Source organism: Pan troglodytes, chromosome 7 (genome assembly GCF_028858775.2).
Source record: "Pan troglodytes isolate AG18354 chromosome 7, NHGRI_mPanTro3-v2.0_pri, whole genome shotgun sequence".
NCBI classification, from domain to species: Eukaryota; Metazoa; Chordata; class Mammalia; order Primates; family Hominidae; genus Pan; species Pan troglodytes.
In genome coordinates this window covers 153,716,733-153,739,786 of record NC_072405.2, presented here as the reverse complement: position 1 = coordinate 153,739,786, position 23,054 = coordinate 153,716,733, and the positions used below count along the sequence as shown (strand labels likewise).

Sequence of the window (23,054 nt, the reverse complement as noted above, 5' to 3'; positions counted from 1 at the left end):
GGCTCCAGGGGGCTCCTGGGAGGCAAGTGTCCAGCAGCAGGTGCTCAGTCATCGCTGATGGGCAATGAGTGGCCATGAGGACAAACAGGAAGGCAGAAGGGCGGCACTGCAGCCTCCACCGCCCACCCTTCCCTGGAGAAGTGGGTGCCCCTTCCTCCTGCTGACTTGGAGAGGTCGTCACCCCCGCTGCAGATCACCAGCCCGTCCCACCTTGCTCTCTGGAGCCAAGAAAAAAACAGTGGAGGCCGGGCACGGAGGCTGGGCGCGGTGGCTCACACCTGTCATGCCAGCACTTTGGCAGGCCAAGGCGGGAGGACAGCTTGAGTCCAGGAGTTCAAGACCAGCCTGGGCAACATGGTGAAATGTCTCTACAAAAATACAAAAATTAGCTGGGTGTGGTGGCGGGCACCTGTAGTTCCAGCTACTTGGGAGGCTGAGGTGGGAGGACTGCTTGAGCCCAGGAGGCAGAGGGTGCAGTGAACCGAGATCGCGCCACTACAGTCCGGTCTGGGTGTCAGAGCAAGACTCCATCTAAAAAAACAAAACAACAAAAACGTGGGGACCAGGCAGAGAAGCTAATGCACTGAATGCCATGGTGGGGGTGAGTGGACCATCGCCACGGGGCAGCTGCCGAGAGGAGTGAGCTGGAGGTGAGGGCGGCAGTGACGGGGGAACTGATATCACTGGTGACGGCCTCATGGGGACCAGAGATTGGTGTGGGGAGGCTGGGGTAGGTGCTGTCCACTCTATGACAGGGGCAGGCGACATGATGTCAGCAGTGGGTGGGGACAGTGATGTGCCATGTGACCTCGGGTTGGGGAGAGTGGTGGGGGGTGTGACATCAGGAGTTGGGGGGGGAGTGGTGGTGTGTATGTGACCTCGGGGGTGGTGGAAGGGGACGGTGGTTGGGCTGTGACCCTGGTGATGGTGGGGAGGGTAGTGGGGTTGTGGCTTTGGAGTCCCATCTCTTCCTCTCACATCGGGAGGGTTACAGTGGCCACAGGCAGGCCTCCAGTGCCCTGGAGGTGGCTAAGGATGCGGCCAAGGACACGGCCACAGGCTGTCAGCCTCTCTCCTTATGCTGAGAAGCTGAGGCTAAACTCAGCCCTCTAAGCTTGTCTGCTACCGAGGCCTGACCTGGCCCCTGCCACCTCTCCGGTGGACAGCAGCACCACCTAGGTGACCCAGAGCTCCCAGTGCCACCTCCGCCACCCTGGCTTGAGGCCTCACTGGGTCTAGGCCCCATGCCCTCTTCTCCTCAGGGCCCCTCCCGGCTGCCCACTCGGCACCCCCGTCCTGGGGGGTCTGAAGCCCGTGGAGCCGGTTTCTATCTGGAGCTTTGCGGAGCGCCCCCAGTCCCCGCCTTCCGCTGGCTCCCCTCCAGGATCAACCCCTGGGCACTCTGGACCTCCATGCCATGTCTGCAGATGGTCCGTGGTGCTGTCTGCGCATGAGGACAGCTGTAGCCTTGCCAGCCCACCGGCCACTGTGGCCCACCTCACACAGGCACAGATCCTGACCATGGCCGTTGGGAACAGGGAAAACATAGTGCTCTGGGGACTGTGGGAGGGTGCGGTGGGAGGGGGGTGCTGGACAGGGCCTGACCCCCAACACCTGCAGGCAGTCTGCATTCACTCATTTTCCAGAACGGCTGGCTTGAGGTGGTGGGAGAGGCTGGGAGGGGGTGAGGAGGAGAGTGAAGTGGGCGACCCTGCCCTTGGCTCACCTCGGTCTATCCCCAGTCCCCACAACCCATCCATCCTCGTGCCCCGCAATCCATCCCCAACCTCACTCCCAGCCCTGTCCATCCCCAGGCTCCCGCCCCCACCCCTCCCCACTCCCTCTCCCTGTGTTAATCCCGCTCACTGCTGACCCAAGCAAAACGGAGTCCGCCTTCTCCCTTCTCGGCAGTTTTCTGTTGGCAAAGCAGAAAGGATGGCAGCGCAGGCTCAGCCCAGCCTCCTGCCTGGGGACCACTCTGAAAATGGAGCATCACCCCGTGGGCCCCAAGCCTGGGCAGGGTGCACACACGGTCTCGGTGTGCCATCGGCCCCTGCGCTGCTCGACATCCGTCGTGGGCCCTGGCTCTGCATGGGCATGGGGAGCAGGTCGGGACCATACCATGGCCGCAGCAGCTCCTGGGTGCCGGCCCCTCCCTCCCAGGCAACATATGCCCCACACATCCAGGCACTCACGGACATGCCGGTGCCATCCCTGCCTCGGCCCATCTGTGACACAGTGACCAAAGTGATAAGGCTGGCCCAGAAAGTGGGGGCTAAGGCCCATGCATGTGGTGTGTCCAGGCCGGGCCATCTGAGGAAGGGACACTAACCCGTCCCTAAAAGCCAAAAAGGTGCTAGCCAGAAATGCCCAGGAGTGCGCAAGCAGGACTTCAAAGGAAGAGAACGGGCTCCACAGAGGCCGCAGTGTGGCGCTGCGGGGGGGGGGGGGCAGGCAAGCACCAACACGTGCTGCTGCAGGGACAGCCTTGAGCCGGCCCCTGTGCCCCCCGGGAAGCCTCACCCGGTGGCTCTCACCGCACAGCCTGCGGACCAAGCGCTTCCCAGCGGCCAGCCCTGCCTTCCCCCAGCCTCGCAGCCTCGCCCTGATCCTGCTTTGCTCCCTAGCCTGGGCAGATGGGACAGGACCCTGAGCTGCCGCCTCCTGTGTGCTGGCCCCAGGGGCTGCACTGCCCTCTGGCAGGGCACAGGCCACAACTGGCCCTGGGGGTGGAACTGCAGGTCCTGCCAGGCCTGGCATCACACCCTTGACCAGTCCCTGAGGCCTCTGGGAGCCACGGTGATGCCCCCCCACTCTGCCCACCGCTGCCGACTCTGCTGCCTGTGTGGACTTGGAGTCCCGTGGGTGGGCTGGACAGGGCAGTCCCCTGTTCAGCAGGCCCCTGCGCCCGGCAGGCAGCCACCAGCTACTGCAGGGGTGAGGATGGGATGGGGCACGGTCCCTTCCCGCAGCCCAGGGGCTGTCTGGCAGGACTCCCACAGATGCCGGAGGGGCATGGTCCGAGTCTGAGGGGCTGGGCTGGTAGGCATCCGCTTTCTCTTCTGGAGAGGGGCTCACTGCTGCCCCAGGAGCAGCCCCAAGTGGAAGGTGGGGAGGGGGACCCCCCTCCTGCCCAGCCCTGCCTTGACTGGAACTCTGGACCCCAGATCCCAGGACCTCCGCCCCCCTCCCCCTGGCTGGCAGCAGGACCTCAGGGCCCCCCACATCGCCACAGCACCCCTGTGCACCAGGCTTCCTCCACTTCACAGGACTGAGGCGGTGACGGGAGCCACGTCCCAGCCACGTGTGACTTCAGCTGTGAGGCCCCCCCGTCTGTGGCAGAGGGACACGACGGCGGGGGGGCAGCAGGGGAGGAGATGGCCTGCGGCAGAGGGCAGGGCCAGGAGCACAGGCCCAGGCTTGGTGGCAGCCAGGGGAGAGGCATGTGTGGGCAGGGGTGGGACGGGTTGGGCGCACCCCAGGGGTCTGCGGTGGGGAGAGACGTGCTCTCTGGGCAAAAGCCCCCTCTCCCAGGCTATGGTGGCCTGGCGCCCACCATGCAGGAGGCAGGTGGCAGCTCTGTCCCCAGCTTGGGTCTGGACAGGCCACAGGAGGTGGGGAGTCCCTGCACTTCCCAGACAGGGCCGCCACCCTGTCATCCCCAGTTAGTGCCTACTGGCCTCCTTGATGCAGTTTTATTAACCAAATTAACATGTGCTGGGGAGACCTGCGTGACCTTGGCCCATTCTGCTGAGACAGGGATTTTCCCATGAGGGCAAGTGGGGGACCTGGACCCCCACCCCGGCTCAGGCAGGTTGGGGAGCCCTGCCCTCCTGCCCAGGAAGATCGCACTGCGGCGCCTGCGTCTCTGGGACCCCAAACACCCTACTCGCACCCCGATTTTCTTGGCTGAAGCACGAGGGAGGTGGCAGCGCAGGGCCCTGGACCCTGGAACCAGAGCCTGGGATGCAGGGCGGGCTGCTCTCACCTGCGGACCCTCGGAAGGGACTGGACAAGAGGGCAGGGGTCTCGCAGAGCTGGGGGCCGCCTTTCTACCCGGGGTCTTTGCCTCAGCCCTCCCAAGGCGCACCTGCCCGTGCCGCCTCCCAGAGCTGCTGAGCGGGTGGCGGCTGCCCCCTAGTGGCTGCAGGGAATGACTCCCGCTGGCCCTGTCCCTTCCGGAACCTGCCAGGCCCTGGGGCCCTCGGTGGGGGCCTCCGCTCCGGCTCCGGCTCCGTGGCTCCTCTTGGGTGCAGCCCTGACTCTGCAGCCCTTCCCACCCTCTCCTCTTGGTGCCCAAGTCCTGAGCCCACTGCTGTAGGGGTCCTGGAAGTGGTGTTCTTGCTGACGGCCTTTGGGGGCCATTGTCCACCCAGTACACGGAGGCCTGGAGGCAGCCCTCACTTCCCCTGCTTGAGACACTGACAGCTCACGGCCTGTGGAGGCCAGCAGGAGTGGCCCGAGCAGGCTGGGGAGGGCTGGGGGCCCATGCAGGCTCCAGGCTCAGGGAGAGGTGACACGCCCAGGAGCTGGAGGGTGGCACCCATGCTCAGAGCAGGACAGCAAGGCGGGCAGCAGGGCTGGCAGGCTTAGGGCCACCATGAGACCTGGGCCACGACACCAGGGACTCCTGGGCAAACGGGACACTTGCCGGGTTGACCAGCACAGAGCCCGGGATGACCAGCACAGAGCCCGGGATGACCAGCACAGGGCGCAGAGGTGGGGAGTCCCTTGCTCTGTGCACAGACAGGACAGCAGGAAGTATTTTGGGGGAAGGCCATGTCTGGGACCCGGCCTAGAGGTCTGCGGGTGCTGTGGGTGTACCTGGCTGCTGCATGGTGGAGGGGCAGTGAGCGAAGGGGTGCCCAGCAGGAATCACTAGGCACCAGGCAGAAACTTGGCTGGAGGCAGGACTGAGACCTCAGGGTCTGTGCCCAGGGCAGCAGCAGGGTGGACAGAGCCCGGGGGTACAGATGGGATGGCTGCGAGGAGCAACCCGTAAGGAGCCCTCAGGGTGGGGCAGCCCCAGGAAGCTGACCTCAGACTGACAGAGGGACTGGCATCCTTCCTGTGTGTGGGTGAAGAGGCCACAGCTCCCATCACTGGGCTCACACAGGTCTGACCAGTCTTTAATGGGTAGGCAGGTGCCTGAGGCAGCCTCCAGCATGAGGCGGGACAGGCATTGCCTGGAGGTCCTCTGGGTGGGGAGGGCATGCTCGGTGCTCGCTGCCAGCTGGAGCCAGGGCTGAGGCGTGCAGGGAGCCTGGCCCTCACGGCCACCCTGGGTGCTTCGAGGATGAGGGCGGAGCTGGCTTCACTGGGGCACAGGGCTGGGGGCAGCCTCCAGTCTTGCCCTGCTGGGCCTTTCGGCTCCAGTTGAGGAGGGGCCGGGGACTGGCCCCTGTGGATGCCGGGGTCTTGCAACCATGCTCCCTCTGGCTCCTTAGAAGCCCCCTGGGGCCCAGCAGGACAGGCCGGCGGTCCCCCTGCAGCAGGGACAGAGACAGACTGTGGTCAGCCACTGCTGGCCTGTCCCCACCTGCAGCCAGTCTGGGAGGGGTGAGAACCACCTGGGAGGGGCTGGCACGTCGGGGGCTTGTTTGGGGGCTCCCATCAGGGTGGCCACATAGCAGGGGCCCATGGCTTTCACCCAACCCTGGGTCAGCCGTGCTGGGTAGAGAAAACCTCTGGGATGGAGCGCCTGGCCCAGAAGCCTCCAGTCTGAGGATCCAGAGGCCCAGTGAGGGGTGGGCTGCAGCATCCTCAGGGTCAGGGCAGGAGCCGCCAGATGGAGGCCACAGCACAGGTGGCCCCTGCCCAGGAGGCGGCCCAGGGAGGGTTACCTGCAGCCCCACCTCCCCTTCCCAATGTTGCTCAAGCATCCAAGGCAGGCCCAGGGCCAGGGTGGTGACAGCAAGCTGGGGACCGCCCCTCTGGGGCCCCAGGGGCTCACCAAGCTGGGCAGCCTAGAGCTGGGCAGCAGCGACACCACCTGCAGGCTGGCGCCCGCCTCTCCCGCAGCCTTCAGCTCCGTCACCACCTCCGCGTGTCTCCACCACCTGCATGGCTGCCCATTCACTGACACAATGTAGTCGCCCTCCTTCAGGCCAGCCGCCTGTGGGGAGACTCGGAGGGTGAGGTGGGGACAGGACACCCTGGCTGGCACCAAAGACTCAGCCTCAGGGGGCCGGCGGGGCCCTTACCGCGGCCTGGCTCCCTGGAATGACGGCAGCGATGAGGACAGGCGAGTCTCCCCGAAGCGTGAGGCCAAAGCCGCCCTCTCCTCGGGTCAGGTGGACGGGCCCCACCAGCCGCCACCGGTTCTTGGCTGAGAACACAGACAGGGGCCCCTGGCAGGGGCTCAGAGGTCAGAGGCCCAGCTGGGCCACACACTGAGGAGACCCCGCCTGACTAGCACATCCATCCAACCTGTGCACCAAGGGACACCGTGGGGTTCCACAAGGCGGGTGGGGAGGGCTGGACACCATCAACGGCCTGTCTGAGGCCATGTGCTGGTCAGAGCCACACAGCCCAAGCTGCCCATGCTGGGCGGTGCCTGGGGACGGGTGTGCTCACCAGCCGATGGAAGATGTCAGGCCCCTTCCCCTGGGACAGGCGCGGCATCCTGGCCTCTGGCTTCTGGTGGGTCTTAGCTGAGAGAGTGTAAGAGCAGAGCTAAGCTGGGAGACTGCGGAGACCTGCCTAGGGGATTTTCCAGGGCGCAGGGCATGACCCTGAGTGCACACAGGCCCCACAGGCCCCGCTTCTGACCTCCAGGCCTGGCCACTCCGCAATGGTGGGAGGAGCTGCCCCAGGTGTGCCCTGAACACACGGCCCCCTCTGCCCCAAGTGGCTCCCAAAATCCCTCCCTGAAGTCCCAGCCATGCCTGTCCTGGGTCTGTGGGCTTCCCCTCAGGGTAGGAGGCCAGTGCAGGGAGGGAGGTGCTGAGGAGCGTGGTCATCCCCCAGGCCCTTGAAGGGCCCAGCAGCTCTGTGGGTCCCTGTGATCGTGGCCTGGAAAGTGCTACTGCTGTTTAATTCATCGTGGTGACTGCACCTTTAATGCAATCAGCCTCCCTTTCTCCAGGACGAAGGCCCCCACCCTGGCCGGGGATGCAGCCACCCAGACAGGCCCTGGCTGCTCACGCTGGATGTCCGGGGCCTCGGCAGCCTCACAGAAGTCATCCTCACGGTCGAGCTCCGCATACTTGGCCAGTGAGCGCTGCAGCGTCTGGGAGATCACAGCCCGAAGCAGGTCCACCTCGCGCAGGACGCGGCACAGGGCGTGCAGCCGCAGCGCCTCCTCCTGCCCCAGGATGGCACGCTTCAGGTGTGCCTTGCCTGCACGCGGGGCACTGGGATGTCACACACCATGTGGGCCCGTGGGCCCTGGGACACAGCAGAAGGAGTGGGCAACGCCAGGGCTGCGGGGCTCATCACAGCCACTTTTGTTGGGGGCGCGCACCACGGGGGTGAGGAGCTGGCTGTGCAGGAGGGCTCTGCCACGTGCAAAGCAGGGGCCAGGGATGAGCTGCTCCCAGCGGTCTCCCACCTGCTCAGAGGCTGCCCAGCACTCCTGGGGCCCCTGCGCTGGGCCGTCACCCATCAGGCACAGGCCATCCAGGGATAGGTAGGTGGCCCAACTCATCAGCATGGGGACAGCAGGTGGCAAACAGCATGAGGGTGGTGGGGGACACCCTGCCACCGTTGGTGACCACCTGAGCCCCAGGGCACTCCACCCATGGGCGCCTTACCAAGCTGCCTGCGCTCCTCCAGCTCCTGCGGCAGCACAGGGCCTCGGGGCTTAGAGGAGGTGGGGGGCTGCAGGAAGACCTGCTCGTGCGTGGGGAGCTCTCCCTCGGTTGCTGCTGGGGGACAGAGAGGCTGTGAGCCCTGTGCGAGGGGGCCTTGGCAGTACCATGGGCAAGTGCGGTGGGCACTCACGGGAGCCGTTGCAGAGGGCCATGGCTACGTGGTAGTGGGCCAGGGAGCGGAAGTACTCAGCCTTGACATGCACCAGGGCAGTCCAGGAGACAGGCACGTAGTCGTGGACGGGTGGCTGGGCCATGGTCCGGTGCACTAGCCTGTACTCGGCTGCCACCTGCCGATGGACGTGGCAGGCACGCGAGGGCCTCCCGCTCTCCAGGTGGTACCTGCTTCTCCCTACCCAGCCTCCACCTGCTCCGACCACCATCCCAGCAGCCTCCCTGGCACCTCAGTTCCTGCTGCTTCGTGCCATCCCCTGGAGGCAGAGGCTCGGGTCCCCAGGTTCCTGACCAGCCCCCCCAGGGAGCAGGACAACAGCTGGCTCGGGGCTGACACACAAGGAAGGAGGCAGGAGAGCTCACGCATGCCTGGACCTGGGCTCTGACCCCAGCTCGGCCCCACCCCCTGCATCCTGACACGGGTGCCCGAGCTCACCTGGGCGGCCTCCTGCGCCAGGCACAGCTGGGCCAGGCAGTCTTGGGGAGCCATGGAGGCAGGTGGTGAGAGGCCCTCAAACACACATTCCTGGGCCTGGGCCATCATGAGCTGCTCCAGTGCGCAGAGGGACGCAGCGCTCATGTCTGGGCTCGGCGCATGGGAGAAGTTCTCCCTCAGGAGGCTGAAGGCCCCTGCGGAGGGAGGGGTGCTCACACAGGCAGGGCCCTGTACCTGCCCATCTCTGCCCCATGCAGCACTCAGGGCGGCCAGCTAGGGATGCTCCTGGGACACATATGGACCTGATGTGCTCACTCCCCCTACCTGAGGGACTGACGTCCTAACCACTCCCCAGCTCCTGCCCTGCAAAAGGGGCTCTGCAACACCCTGGCACCGCACCCTGCCCCACGGCGGCCCGGGCCGCCCTCACCAGCAGCCCTCTGGAAGGCCTCCATAGCGCGGCGGGCACCCTCGGCGCAGGAGCGGTCCTGGCGCGCCCCAATCTGCGTGTGGAGGGCACCGATGTTGAAGAGAACGCTGCCCTTCTCGAAGGCCAGGGCACGCTGCTGGGCCGGGACCCCAGTAAGCGAGTCGTACCTGCAGTGTTGGGTCAGGCTGGGTGGAGTTCCCACGGTTCCCGCAGCCGGGCCTCCCCTCCCCAGGGTGCCCCCGCCCGCAGAGCCCCTACCAGTGGAAGAAGAGCCCAAGGCTCCTGGCAGGGGTGAGGAAGCGCGCATCCAGGAAGCACAGCTGGTTGTAATAGGCTGTGAGCAGCTCCAGGCCCGACTCATTCCGGCTGGGGGTCCGCATGGCCTGCAGGGCAGGAGCCGCTGGGCCCCACCGCCCTGGCCCGCCCCACTCACACACACTGCCCTGGGAAGTCCCATGGGCACCAGCACCATGGGGGGCGGGGAGGCAAAGCCAGTGGGGCCCTGGGCAGCCGTGACTCCCGAAGGCCAGCAGCATGCGGCACCGGAGCCACCTGGGAGCCCCTCCACGCCCCCTGGCTGGGTCTGGACACACAGGGCCCCTGGTGCGCCCGTCTCCCCATGTCCTCGAGATGTCTACGCTGAGCTCCTCTGTCTGTTCCTGACTTCAGCTTCAGCCTCTGCATGTGTCTCCCGGGGCTGCAGGAGGGTGGGTGGGCGGGGGAACCACACACCTGCCGCAGGGCCTCCAGCTCCCCGATTTCTGCCTCGTAGGAGGCGCCGTCCTCTCCGAAGTGCACTGAGATCAGCTCCTGATGGGGGGCAGGTGTTGGCATCCACAGTACCCCTGTGCCTGGCCTCCTTCCCTGAGGTCTCCCAACCCACGTTGGGAAAAGACTCATGGTGGAGGGAGGGTCTGTGCCGCAGAGCAGGCTGGCTGCCATGCAGCGTGGGGGCCCTGGGCCCCTCAGTGGAAGCCCCAGAGAAGGGCTGGGGGCCAATGTGTGTGGAGGGGCCTGGTGGGTTGATGCGGGTCGGAGCCCCTGTGGCCCTGGGGTTTCCCCACCCCATCACAGAAGCGGGGCCTGGAGACTCAGCGCTACTTTTACGTGCGTTTCCTTATTCATCCCCATGGCCGGGAGGCAGGTGCCATCTGCCACTCAGTGACTTGGACACGGAACACAGTCAGTGGCTCCCGTGGGGCCCTGCCAGGCAGTGCCAGTCTGTTCTAGCTCTCCCCAGGACCCTCATGAGCCAGTGCTGGGTGTGTGGCCCCAAGCCAGTGGTGCCCTCCATGGGTGAGCCTGGACCCTGTGCCCCGGCTGGGGCTTCCAGGCCCCATCCTCCTAGGGCATTGCCCATCCGAGGGTAGGGCCCATGTTCATACCCACTCTATGGGATCAGCCCCAGCCTGGGGCGCAGGCACCAGTGCGGGCCCTGAACGCAGCAGAGGCTGGGTCCCTGTGGCCATTTCTGCCAGGTCCCTTGTGTCCCTTTTAGCCCTCCCTCCCTCTGGGCCTCAGTTTCCCTATCTGTTCAACCAGACAGCTGGACCAGAAAGCCTCCAAGACCCCCTTGGTCCCAGGGCAGGGCCGTGTATCTCAGAGCTTGGAGGCCAGTACCTACCTTCAGCGGTGTAGACCAGTCCAGCTCCTTGGTCTCCTTCAGGCCCAGGGGGATCATGGGGACAGTGACAGCTTCGCTATAACCAGAAGCATCGACTTCAGACTGTAAGGCCAAACCCTGCTGCCCACGGCAGCCCGGGGTCCACTCCTAGGGCTCTGTGGCACAGGGTGCCTCCCTCCCTCATGGGTGTGCACGTGCGCCTGTGTCCTGGGGGGCATCCTTGCACCTGTGCACCACCCCCCCACAGTCCTAAACCGCCCCAAAAGCAAACACACACACAGACACACACATGCGCGCGCACACACACACAAACACATGCGTGCATACACATGCACAGACACACATGCGCACACACACATGCACACACGTGCACAGACACACGCGCACACACAGACACACACGCAGACACACACAGACACACGTGCATACACGCACACATACAGGCAAACACACACACGCGCACATACAAGCAGACATGCACACGCACGCACAGACACGTGCACACACAGACACGCACACACACAGAGATGCACACACAGACACATGCAGACACACAAGACACACGCGCACACAGACGCATGCACACGCATGCACACACAATGCACACATATACACACAGACACACACGCACACACACAGAGATGCACAGACACATGCACACAGACACATGCGCACAGACATGCATGCACACACACATGCACACATGCACACACGCACACACACAGACAATGCACACATATACACACAAAGACACACATGCGTGCACACACATGCACACACACACGCACACGTGCACACACATACACGCATGTGCTGTCCCGGCCCCCACCCGCACCTCCCATGCCGGCCAGGGTCCACGCCACCACTGAGCTCCTCCAGCTCCTCCTTCAGCAGCTGCAGGTTGGAGTTGACGTAGCTCAGCTCCAGGGCGACCGTCTCTCTCACTCGGTTGTTGCTGGTGGCTCTGAGGGAGGCCGCGGCAGTTGAAAGCCCAGCCCCAAGGCAGAGCCAAAGGCCCCATGCCCACTGCAGCTGTCCTGCCAGCTGACCTGTCAAAGCTGCAAGCCCACCCTGCAGAGGACGTCGCTGACAGGGTCTGCCCCCCATGGGTGGGGCAGGGGCAGCAGTGGGATCCGGGGGCTCACAGGTGATGCCCCCTACAGTTCATCACCCCGACCCCAGCACCTGCATGTTCCGACTCTGGCCTGGGGGCACCTTCCTCAGCACCACGGTTTTCTTTGGGGCTCATACAGCCCTCGACAGCACTCAAACATCACTCCTTGGATGGTGGGTGAGAGCCACACCCCTCTCTGTGCCTGCATCAGGGCCTGGCAAAGGGACCGGAGGTCCCCAGGGAAGGCCAGGATGGGGGCAGGGAGGTAGCAGGTGCTAAGGGGACCGAGGGGCACTCACACGCACATGTGTGGCACACAGGCGGTGTGCTCTAAGGAAGAGGCAGCCCAGGTCTTCCACCCCCTCCCAGGTCCCCAACCTTGGGACGCGCCGTCACCTGCCACAGCTCAGCCTCAACCATGCCTCTTCTGAGAAGCCCCCACGTGCACTGTTGGGGCTTCCCAAGCTGCACACCCGGCAGGGACACTGGTTTCCTGGCACCTCCAGCCCAGCACAGAGGCCCATGGAGGCAGGTCTGTGAGGGTCATGGCTGAGCATCACGTGTACTACGTGCCCACCAGGACCCAGCTGCTCATGCACCTGTCTCTGTGACCCGGCCATGGGGCAGACATCTGCCTGCGTGGCTGTCCTGCCCCCTTCACCCAGGTGGGCCCTGCTCCCGGGACCGGGCAGCCTCAAGCACTGACCTGTAGAGGTTCTCAGCGCCCGTCCGCATCTGCAGCTCCTTGTCAATCTGCTGGTGAATCTGGGCCCTGCGGCTCTGCAGCTGGCCGCACTGGATCTGCGTAAGGGCGTCACAGCCCTGCAGGGAGGCCACAGGCGATCACAGCCCGACCCCATGGCGCCTGCACAGGCTGTGCCTCGCCAGCCACTGAGAGGAGTGCATCCTGCCCATGGGTAACGGGATGGTCACCATGGGCTGGGGCTGGACAGAACTAGTGTGAACACGGGCCTGGCCAGAGCAGGACAGGAGGCAGTCAATGCAGAAGGACGTGGTCGGTGGGGGAAGCTGCTGACCCGTGATGGGGGTCAGCGGGGGAGGCTGGCACCTGCCAAGGACACCAGAAGCCAGGGTCTCACCAGGCAGCCTGGACAAGTAGGGGCTCCGGGAGCCCTGCAGGAGGCGGCCCACTGCTCCTCACAGCCTTCCTTCTGCGCTTCTGGATTTCATTCTGGATCCCCCCCTTGCCCCTCCCAATTTTTTCCCATCCAACTCACCCACGCCTCCCAATCATCCCATGTGGGTTTAGGCGTGGGCTCAAAGGACAGGGTCCCTGAGGCTCTGCGGGCGGCCACTGGCCCCCGATGGTTGGTGCAGAGGCTGCGGTCTGACTTTGGGAATGGTTCTCGAAGCGAACGCACACCCGTGCCCTCCCTATCCACAGAGAAATGACTCTGAGCCTTGCACCCAGACTGCAGACCCGCGGCCCTGCCCAGCACCAGCCATGGCGAAAGAGCGGGGCGTGCCCGGCGGGGCCCCTTCTGGACTTTGATGGCTCCTGTGTCGTCAGTGGTGCCAGCGTGCTGGAGCTTACATTTCACTCTAGGGCGATCCAGTTTCATGCCTCAGCCCACCCCAACCTTGTGGTGTTGGGGTCCTGCCCACATGATCCTCACGTGTCCCTCCCTCTCACCATGGCCTCCCAACCCCTACTCTTCCCCATGGCCATGTGGGAATGCCTGGGTCTCCACCCGGACAAGATTATTTGCAGCTACCTGTGGCTGTCCCCTGGGTGGGCTCCCAGGCGTGGGCTGGCTGGCTTGCCTCTCCAGCACCCACTCCTTCCATGCTTTGAGACCCACAATGCTGCTCAGGGCTCGCTGCTCAGGGACACTGACTCCCACCCAGCCCTGGGGCGAGCCTGGTCTGAGTCAGGCGTGGCCAACCTGGCCATTTCTGCCAGTCAGCAGCAAGACAAGGCCTCTGGTGGCTCCTGGGACTGCTTCCCGCCCTTGTCGGGAGACAGGACCTCTTCTTCCCCAGGACCTTGTGGCGTCTGAAGGTGAATCTTGCCACCATGAAACTGACCTACCACTGCATGAAGCTGCGGATTCACGGGGCCAACGTGCACACGCACTGGGTCTTCCCCTCTGTGGACCCGACACCCTCTCCACGCACACACGTCTCTCAGGCCTTCCCGTCTTCCCCGTAAAGAGCTCACACGTGTTTTCCTGGGTTTTCTCCTAGATATCTGGAGAGAGTTCTTTTTGCTAATGTGAACGAGATCTTTGTGCGCATTTTAATTAGTTTATTCCCATTATACAGGAATGATTTGATTTCTTAGACAGAAGGCCTGCTCATCCAGCCCCCCAAAATCACAGCAGCCAGCTGAGCGGGTGACTATCTATTATGGGTGAATTGTGTCCCCACAAAAGACAGGTTCAAGTCCTAACTCCCAGTACCTGTGACTGCAATTTTTCTAGAAATAGGGTCTTTGCAGATATAATGAATTAAGATGAGGCCACCCTGGAGTAGGGGGTCCTTAATCGCAGTGACAAGGGTCCTTATACGAGGTGGGGAATTTGAATGCAGTCACATGGAGGTGGCCATGGGAAAGCAGAGACAGAGACTGGAGGATGAGGCACCGTCCCCTGGAACCCACACCATCCCCCAAGCCCCCGCACCATCCCCTGGAACCCGCGCCATCCCCAAACCCCCACACCATCCCCTGGAACCCACGCCATCCCCAAACCCCCGCCCCGTCCCCTGGAACCCATGCCATCCCCAAACCCCCACACCGCCCCCTGGAACCCACGCCATCCCCCAAACCCCTGCCCCGTCCCCTGGAACCCACGCCATCCCCAAACCCCCGCACCGTCCCCTGGAACCCACGCCATCCCCAAACCCCCACACCGTCCCCTGGAACCCACGCCATCCCCAAACCCCCGCCCCGTCCCCTGGAACCCACGCCATCCCCAAACCCCCGCCCCGTCCCCTGGAACCCACGCCATCCCCCAAACCCCCGCCCCGTCCCCTGGAACCCACGCCATCCCCCAAACCCCCGCCCCGTCCCCTGGAACCCACGCCATCCCCCAAACCCCCGCCCCATCCCCAAACCCCCACACCGTCCCCTGGAACCCGCGCCATCCCCCAAACCCCTGCACCATCCCCTGGAACCCGTGCCGTCCCCCAAACCCCCGCATCGTCCCCCAGACACCTGTGCCATCCCCCAAACCCCTGCGCCATCTGCTGGACACCCGTGCCATCCCCTGGACACCCAGGCCGGCAGCCTCCTGCTGAGTGCTGGGGTGAGGGAGCCTGACGGAGGTCCCTGAACTGAAAATGAGTCGGCGCTTAGGGGCTGGAGGGAGGGACACAGGCGGCCGGAGGGAAGGACACAGGCGGCCGGAGGGAGGGACACAGGCGGCCGGAGGGAGGGACACAGGCGGCTGGAGGGAGGGACACAGGCGGCTGGAAGGAGGGTGTGCCGGCCCAGGACCCTGGCCTCCCCCAGCCCAGCCCTGCCCCCGTGGACACCACCCAGCAGCAGACGGGCCGACGTGCACTTGGGAACCCTCACCCTGCTCCCGTTTCTCACTCCCGCCTCCTCCAGAAAAGAAATTCCCTCCAGAGCTGCTTCAGGGACTCGGGCTGGAGAGGCCCACAGGTGGGAGAGGGGCATGGGCGCCTCAGATCTGAGAAGCTCCCTGAACCTGAGGCCCGCCCACCCCCACCTCCCATCCCTATCTTTCCCACTGGCGCTACCACCTCGAGGGCCTCTGCCCAGTACCTAGGAGACACCCGTGACACCCACCGCAGCTACACCCCCTCCCCACAAAGGCCCCGCTGCAAGGCTCCAGCAGCTTTAAGGGCTCTGGCTGTGCAACGGGCATCAGACACCCAGCCAGGTCCCTGCTCCCCTCCTGGCCCCAGGAGAGCTGCGGGGAGCCTGGCCCCTTGGAGCCCCACAGGCACCTGCTGTGGGCCTGGTCCATTCCTCGGCCTCCCTACCCGCAGTGCTCCCTGCAGGCCAAGTGACTTCCCGGACTACAGGCGGAGGAGCAGACCCAAGCCGGACCTTTGAGGCTGGGTAGACCTTGGAGGTGGGCGGCCCATGCCCCACTTTCCACACTGGGCTGAAGGTTGAGCCCAGTGGAAGGGGTGTAGACACAGGCGTTCAGGCCCCTGCTCCTGCTACAACCTCCCCACCCTCTGGAGACAAAGGTGACCTGGAGCGCCCCACCCCCACCTCCACGGTGCCCTGACACCCCACTGTGGCCATTTCCGCCTTGCATTAGGAAAGGACAGAGAGGCTGTGGTCTGTGGGGGTCCCGAGAGGCAGCCACACATGAAGGGCCTGGCCATGCCTTGATGGAGAGGGACGAAGAACAGAGAAACAGCCCCCCAACCCTGACACTGGGGCTCCTCTGCCCAGGAGGAAACAGTGTGGTCCTGGCCAGAGTGGGGCTGACCTGGGGATGGGCAAAAGGCAGAGATAGTTATCCCAGCCCAGGTCTGGGAACAGCAAAACATCAGAGCAGGGCCAGACCTCCACTCTCCCCCAGGATCCCCTGGCCCTGGGCCAGGCAGTCCCCAGGGAGAGGTCACCCACCTGGAGCAAACCAGCTTTTTCCCTTCAGAGCCCTGGCCCTGGGCACTCTGTATGCTGACAGCCACCCATCTCAGGTACCCCTCTCCTCTGCCCCCACTGAAGTCTCACCTGAATGCAAGAACTGGAAGCCTCAGGAGGGTGGAAGCCCAGCACCCACCTGACCCACCATCTCTGCCCCCCACTGATGAGGGAACAGAATTCAAAGGGCATTGCTGCACAGGGGTCTCCTGGGACACAGGGCTATAAGCAGCACGCACGCCAGAGGAATCATAGACTGGCCACTCACGGCAGGGACTCCCACTCTCTGATGCTCCCTGGGGTACCCAGGCACTGGTGCTTCCTGAGCACCCCTCTTCCTGGAGCCCAATCTACCTGGGCAGGGGCCTGGGAATCTGTAACCAGCACCCAGAGGGTGCTCCTGTCCAGCCAGGCTGGGGAACCTCAGGCTGACCCACTCGGCATGCTGGAGACCAGGTGAGGGGGGCACAGCCACCATGCCCACCTGCTGCTCCAACGCTCTCCCTCCGCAGCCTGCTCCCCCTTCTCCCACTGGCCTCCCAAGGAAACCATAGAACCTTCTGCATACAGCCAGGCTGTATTCCCTGTGGTCCTCCCCCGGGAGCCCCTGCAGCCCCTGCGGGAGGGACGGCAGCTGGGTTGGCCACCCTGGGCCGTGCCAGGCTTCTCCCCTTCCCAGCTTGGCAGCCTTGGCCACTTACTCACCCTGTTCCTCAGACGGGCTGAGGCCCAGGGCTTGGGAGGCACCAATGGCAGGACTCCAGCTGTAGCGCTGGCCCTGGCACCAGGTAAGCGCTTGCTGGAAGCCTGCTCTCATCACGCCTGGGGCAAATACAAGTCACCCAGACCTGTCCACAGGGCCTCAGGCCCAGGTGTGGCCTCTAAGTGGATGAATGACCAACCCCTGACCCACTGAACTCTGAGCTTTAGGGCCAGTTTGGGGGCCAGCCTGATGGGGGTGGAACAGGCCTCACTCTAGCCCGGCAGCAGGCATCGGGGAAGACTTTCCAGATGGCAGGACAGCCTGAGTGGTGCGCGTGTGACACAGGGCCTGCCTCCGCCCCACTGCCACCTCCCACGGGCCCCTCCCCAGTACCCTGACTGTGGGGTCATTTCTGGACGCTGCGAGAGACACGGCAGCCTGGAAACAGCTTCTCCCCGACTTTCCAAGGTGGCAGACCAGGGAGGGCCAGGACAGGGAGCCCAGGCACAGCCCCCAGCCTGAAAAGCGTCACCTCCGGAGCCCTCTGGGACATCTTGTTTGTACAGCCTCCCAAACATTCCACCCAAAACAACATGTGCCGTCCCAGGCCACCTGCAGGCATGGCCGCCCTGACAGAGCGAGTTCACAGGGGGCAGGCACAGGCTGCCTCTTTCCCTCCAGTGCCCAGGAGGTGCTGCAGCCTCTGGCACGCCTCGGGGTGGGCAAGAAGGGCGTCCTTGAGGGCTACAGTCAGCATCACCAGCCCAGTGACCTGAAGCCAAACCCTGGCTGATAGCACCGCCTCCTCCTCTAGGAGACCTAACCCCAAACACCAAAGCCGAGTAGAACCAGCCCAGGGACAACGCAGTCCGACGTCCCAGAGGGGAGGAGGGCCGCGGGCTATCAAAGGCTCACCCGGGGCGAGGAGCAGGAGCAGCCCCCGGCTGAAAGCCCGTGGCGGGCGTGGGCGCCCAGGGCCTGGCAGGAGGACTGGGGCAGCCTCGAGCTGGTCCGCAGGGAACAAGCAGGCTCTGGGCTACAGAGCAAGGCCCACAGACGTCCCCTCCTTCCCGGGCACAGACTCAGCAGGTCTCCATAGCCCTGCCCACCCCTCCCACTTGCCCAGTCAGCACCCCGGGTTAGGGGCTTCAGAAGGGAAGGAGGTTTGGGAAGTGAGAAGAGGCCAGCCGGGAAGACCTCTCTCGGTTTCCCATACCCAGGAGGCTTCGCTGCCCGCTGCTACCAGTGCACCCAATGGGCACGCAGTTCCTGAGCGGGTGCAGAGGGAGGACCGAACTAGGGAAGGAGGCTGTACAGGTGCCGGAAAGGAACACGATGGCCGGTGTGGGGAGGGCGCTCACAGAGCCCAGCCCCACATCCGCCCAGACGGGGGCCACGAGGAGGGCGTCCCCCCAACCCGCTTCAGCGGTGAGGATGATCCAGACTTTGGCTGCCCGCATTTCCCGGCTCACATGAGTGGCCTGGAAGCACCTCCACCGAGCTCAGAGGAGGAGGGACGCAGGCTCTGGCCTCAGTTTCCCTGCCTGCGTCCGGGCCGAATGAGACGTAGGAGGGGGGCGCCCGGAACGCGCCTCGAGGGGGGGCAGGAAAAGGCCGGGATTCCGGGCCCCTCCTCCCGCCGCCGCGCCAGTTCTGCGCACCTGCAGCCGCGGGCTCTCCTCGCCGGCGCCGGCGCCGTCCGGCCTCTCCTCCAGGATCATCGCCGCGCCCGCCGCGCTGGGGGTCCCTCGGGGTCAGCCAGCCCGCCGCTCGCGCAGCGGTCCGCAGCCGGGCCAGGGCCGCCCGCACCACCTGGGCCGCGGGCTCCTGAGTGCCCGCGCCGGTCCCCGACTGTCCCTCCTGAGTGGGGGCGGCCCGCGGCGCGGCTGGGCGGGGCACGGGTCTGGCGTGCGAACTGGCCATTGCCCAATAGGCGGCAATGCCGCTTCGACGGACAGCTACATCAGCCAACCAGAGTTCCAGGAAGGCGGGCTCTGGACGGCCTGCCCCGCCCGCCCGCGGGACGGTAACCCCTGGCAACCGCGGCCGGAACGCCCGCGGCTGGCTGGCTGGTTGTACTGCGCATGCGCCGCGGCGGCCGCTGAGCGTGCGGGAGAAGTTCGGGAAACGGAGAAAAAAACTATACGGAACGTCCCAAGCTGAGAGTCAGGGCGGACCTGGACTCGGCGCGCCTAGCTCCTCGGCTCCCTTTGCGGGGACTCCAGGAGTCTGCCCGCTCGCGCCGTTTCGTCCTGTCACCCCGGCAACGGGACCCTCTAAGAGGCTTGTTCCAAAAATGTTCACAATGGGGTTTTTAAAAACGGTTTTGTTAGGGACAAGTGCTTGTGTGAGTCCTCCGACAATGCCTGCTTTCTTCTCGCTGCCCGCGGAGCGGAGGCTCCAGGCCTGGCCCCAGTCCGAGGCGCCTCTGTCGGTGTCGTCCTGCTTCCAAAACCGGCCTCCAGAACCCGCCTCCTTCCAGAACCTCCGTCCAGAACCCGCCTCCCTCCAGAACCTCCGTACAGAACCCACATCCTTCTAGCACCTGCCTCTGGAACCCACGTGCTTTCAGAACTACCTGTTTGTAGAACTTGTTTCCAGAACGAACCTGCTTTCCGAATCTCTTTACTTCCAGAGCTTGTTTCCTGGACTGACCTATTTTCAGAACCTACTTTCAAAACCAGCTTGCCTCCAGGACCACCTGCTTGGAGAACTGGCCTGCAGCCCCAGGACTGGACGACTTGAGACTGCACAGCTCCCTGCGGGGCTCACCCGGCTGTGTGTGTCCTTCCGGGCCTTCCATACTTCCCTAGGTGTCTGGTGACTCCGGAGCCCGCTCGGATTTCGTGTGGGTCTCGCCTCAGCTCAGAACACACCCTTTGAAGAGCAGGAAGGCCAGGGCACAGGCGGTAACCACGGCTCCTGGTCATCAAGTTCCTCTGAAGCCCAGGCCTTGTCCACGTTCACTGCCCCACCACAGGCCCAGCGGAGCCTTGGAGCTGAGCCCTGGGATCATTCTGGTGCCTGTGCTCCCGGCTCCGCAACAAGCACACATGAGCCTGTCATCCCCAGATCTAAATCCTGAAGGCTAAGCTCCGTGGTCTGCCGCAGCCATCTGCAGCAGGCCCCTCCCAGCAACAGCCTTCTCATAAGGCCCCTGCCAGCCACGCGAAACCTCCTGGCTAGGGCCTGTCTTCCACTCCTGGCCTTTTGAGACAGGGCCTCACTCTGTTCCCTAGGCCGGAGTGCAGTGGTACGATCACAGCTCACTGCAGCCTCCACCTCCTGGGCTCATGTGATCCTCCCACCTCAGCCTCCTGAATAGCTGGGACTACAGGCTTGCACCACCACACCCGGCTAATTTTTGTATATTTTGTAGGGACAGGGTTTCACCACATTGCCCAGGCCCAGGCTGGTCTCAAACTTCTGGGCTCAAGCAATTCATCTGCCTCAACCTCCCAAAAGTGCTGGGATTACAGGGATGAGCCACCACACCCGGCTTTTTTTTTTTTCTTTCTCCTGGCCTTTTGGGCCCTTGAAGTGTCTGCTCCCTGGGAGCCCTTCAGCTTGTCGTCCACCTGGTGGGTTCCCACCCGTCCTTCTCACTTCTGCCTGAATCACACAGGCTACATGAGACCTTCACCCACCCCCTTCGCCAGCAGCTCTGTGGTTCAAGTTTCCTCAAGGGCAGGGGCTCCTGGCCATCTTACCTGTGGGCCTGAGCATGGGCCGATGCTTCCAAAGTTCACACTGGGTGCACTTGTGTGGGGACTCCCATGTGAGTCATCTCCTTGCAGGCTGCCAAGGTCCTGTACAGCAGAGACCCCAACCCTCTTAGCAGTCTTCAGAGTCGGCTATGTGTACAGGAGGCATTACCATATCAGTGACTGTCAGCAAGCATGTGTGACTGAAATGGTATCCAGTTCTTACGTATTTGTTTTGCAGGCTTCTTGGTTCAGCAGACAGAGGCCATTGGGAAGTTAAGAGAGGCTCTCAAACTTTGAGGGTCATAAGACTTCCCCTCCCTGCAGGGTGCTGTTTCCTGAAGGAAAATATTCAATTACTATTTTATTTATTTATTTATTGAGATGGAGTCTTGCTCTTGTCGCCCAGGCTGGAGTGTGTGCGTGTGTGCGTGTGCGTGCGTGTGTGCGTGCGTGTGTGTGCGGTGTGTGCGTGTGCGTGTGCATGTGTGCGTGTGTGCGTGTGCGTGCGTGTGTGCGTGCATGTGTGTGTTGGAGGGGGGTGGTGCTGCCTTTTTCTTTGCATGCTTCTGTGTTACTGGATTTGGCACAGCAAGAATGTATCACTGCACTCAAAAAATTTAGAGTTTCCTTTTTGTTTTTTTAAATTATTTTAGATTTGGAGGTACATGTGTGGGTTTGTTACATGTGTATTGTGCACTTCTGAAGTTTAAAAATTTAGGGGGAAAAATGAAAGGATGGGAGGTGAGAAAGTAGAGGAGAATTTTGGTGTGACAGGCAGGGAACTGGACAGCGGCGGGAGGGGCACGGCAGGCAGTGAGCGCAGGGACCTTTTGCAGATGAGGTGATAATTGCTGATGGGGCTGCTTTATGCTCGTTTTCTCTTTTGTAATTTATAAAGAAAAAAAATTGAGACAGGGTTTCGCCCTGTTGCCCAGGCTGGTCTTGAACTTCTGAGCTCCAGTGATCTGCCTGCCTTGGCCTCCCAAAGTGTTGGGATTATAGGTGTGAGCCACTGTGACTGGCCTTTTTTTTTTTTTTTTTTTGTGAGACAGGGTGGCTCTCTGTCGCCCAGGCTGGAGTGCAGTGGTGTAATCACGGCTCACTTCACTGCAGCCTCAACCTCCTAGGCTCAGGCAATCCTCCCACCTCGGTCTCCCAAGTAGCAGGGACTGCTTGCATGCGCCACCACATCCAGATAACTTTTGTATTTTTTGTAGAGATGGGGTCTCGCTATGTTGCCCAGGCTTGTCTCAAACTCTGGGCTCAAGCAATTGGCCCACCTTGGCCTCCCAAAGTGCTGGGATTACAGGTGTGAGCCGCTGTGCCTGGCCTGCTTTATGCTTTTATATGGACCAGTACTTTGCAAGTGTGAGCCTGGCAGACTCTTGCTGCAACCAGGAACATGCAGATTTTCCAGATGGGCAGGAACCTGGGCTCCTTTCTGAGCCTTCACATGTCCTGGGTGAAGACCTCAAGGTCTGGAGAGACTGACTGACTCACCCAAGGCCCAATGGCTGTGAGCGGGAAGCCAGGACTCCTCACAGCGCCAGCTTCTTCCATGCATGCCAGCCCATCTGCAGAGCCCGGTCAAGCTCAGGGGAACGCCACCACTGAACCAGAGAGGCAGCCAGGAGGAGGGGGTCTAGATAGAGAAATGTGGAGAAAGCAGCTGATTCCAGAAATTTCCTGCTTGGCCTGGATTAGGCCATGCTGGGGACTGGCTGCCCCTTGCCCAGTGGGTGCTGGGGCATTCAGGCTTGGGGTCTTTTAGGTCAGCCCTAAAAGCTGATGATTTGATGCTGATCGCTGGTACTTACTTCAGCTTTCCTTCTGGTTGGAAGCCTTAATTAGTGGAGGTTGCTGACACTGTTTATGCACATCGGTATTTTTTTTAGAATGTGGAGTGGAAGAGGTGGGCTTTGGAGGACTGGCTAAACCCAAAGAATTTAACTGGCTGTGTATTTTGGCCACTGTTGCGGCCTGTTAAGATCTTGGAGTATGGGTTTGCACCTGTATTTAGAGGTGCACAAACCCACACAAATTCAAGGATAAATAACTGCAAGGCCCGAAGAGAACACGCTCTCCCGCTGCACGCAGGCTGCTCATCTGTGATGAATGGAGTAACAGGTACCACAGGGCGAGCAGGACGCCTTCATCAATGGTGGTAATAGCCACCAATGCATCATCTGTGGAGGCGACAGGAGGGACGGCTGGGGCAGAATCAACAGAACGTGAAAATGAATTGTTTGTAAATACAATCGACAGTGTTACGTTCGTGAGAAAGCCATTCATCATTCAGAAACCACCTTTAGTAAAAGATGCACCTGGCTTCCCGGTGAGACGGGGCCATCAATCCCTCCCCAGTCACAGGGTCAGCTCGGGGTTGCCTAAACCCCCAGAGAACAAACACACATATTTATTCTTATTTGAAAATAAGAGTCGTTAAAAAAAAAAAAAGAGCCAC

At 62.9% G+C, this 23,054-nt stretch overlaps 1 protein-coding gene across 10 annotated transcripts; it reads right to left on the bottom strand.

The window, feature by feature from the left end:
* Window positions 1–5,103: 5,103 nt before the first annotated feature.
* Window positions 5,104–18,761, bottom strand: RHPN1 (rhophilin Rho GTPase binding protein 1). Of its 10 annotated transcripts, none has more exons than XM_016959974.4 (16): window positions 18,545–18,761; window positions 13,643–13,801; window positions 12,296–12,411; window positions 11,311–11,439; window positions 10,476–10,551; window positions 9,584–9,661; window positions 9,110–9,234; window positions 8,852–9,018; window positions 8,422–8,615; window positions 7,945–8,101; window positions 7,755–7,868; window positions 7,147–7,341; window positions 6,577–6,653; window positions 6,204–6,350; window positions 5,954–6,115; window positions 5,104–5,486 (listed from the first exon to the last, which is right to left on the bottom strand). In XM_016959974.4, the coding sequence occupies exons 1-16, from the start codon at window positions 18,602–18,604 to the stop codon at window positions 5,271–5,273; spliced, it is 2,172 nt and encodes a 723-aa protein (XP_016815463.2). In that variant the 5' UTR covers window positions 18,605–18,761; the 3' UTR covers window positions 5,104–5,270. The 10 variants fall into 10 exon arrangements, with proteins under 10 accessions (XP_016815463.2, XP_016815464.2, XP_063673522.1 ...); XM_016959975.4 differs by having other exon boundaries at window positions 7,755–7,865; XM_063817452.1 differs by having other exon boundaries at window positions 12,296–12,390.
* Between the last annotated feature and the right edge of the window lie 4,293 nt (window positions 18,762–23,054).

Bases quoted from the DNA above. Each gene is read 5' to 3' on its own strand.
- RHPN1 (XM_016959974.4), bottom strand. From the start codon at position 18,604: ATGATCCTGGAGGAGAGGCCGGACGGCGCCGGCGCCGGCGAGGAGAGC. The intron at 9,235-9,583 runs GTGTGTGGTTCC...CCTGCCCTGCAG, and splicing joins AGCTGGAGGCCCTGCGGCAG to GCCATGCGGACCCCCAGCCG. The intron at 9,019-9,109 runs GTAGGGGCTCTG...CCAACACTGCAG, and splicing joins CTTGGGCTCTTCTTCCACTG to GTACGACTCGCTTACTGGGG.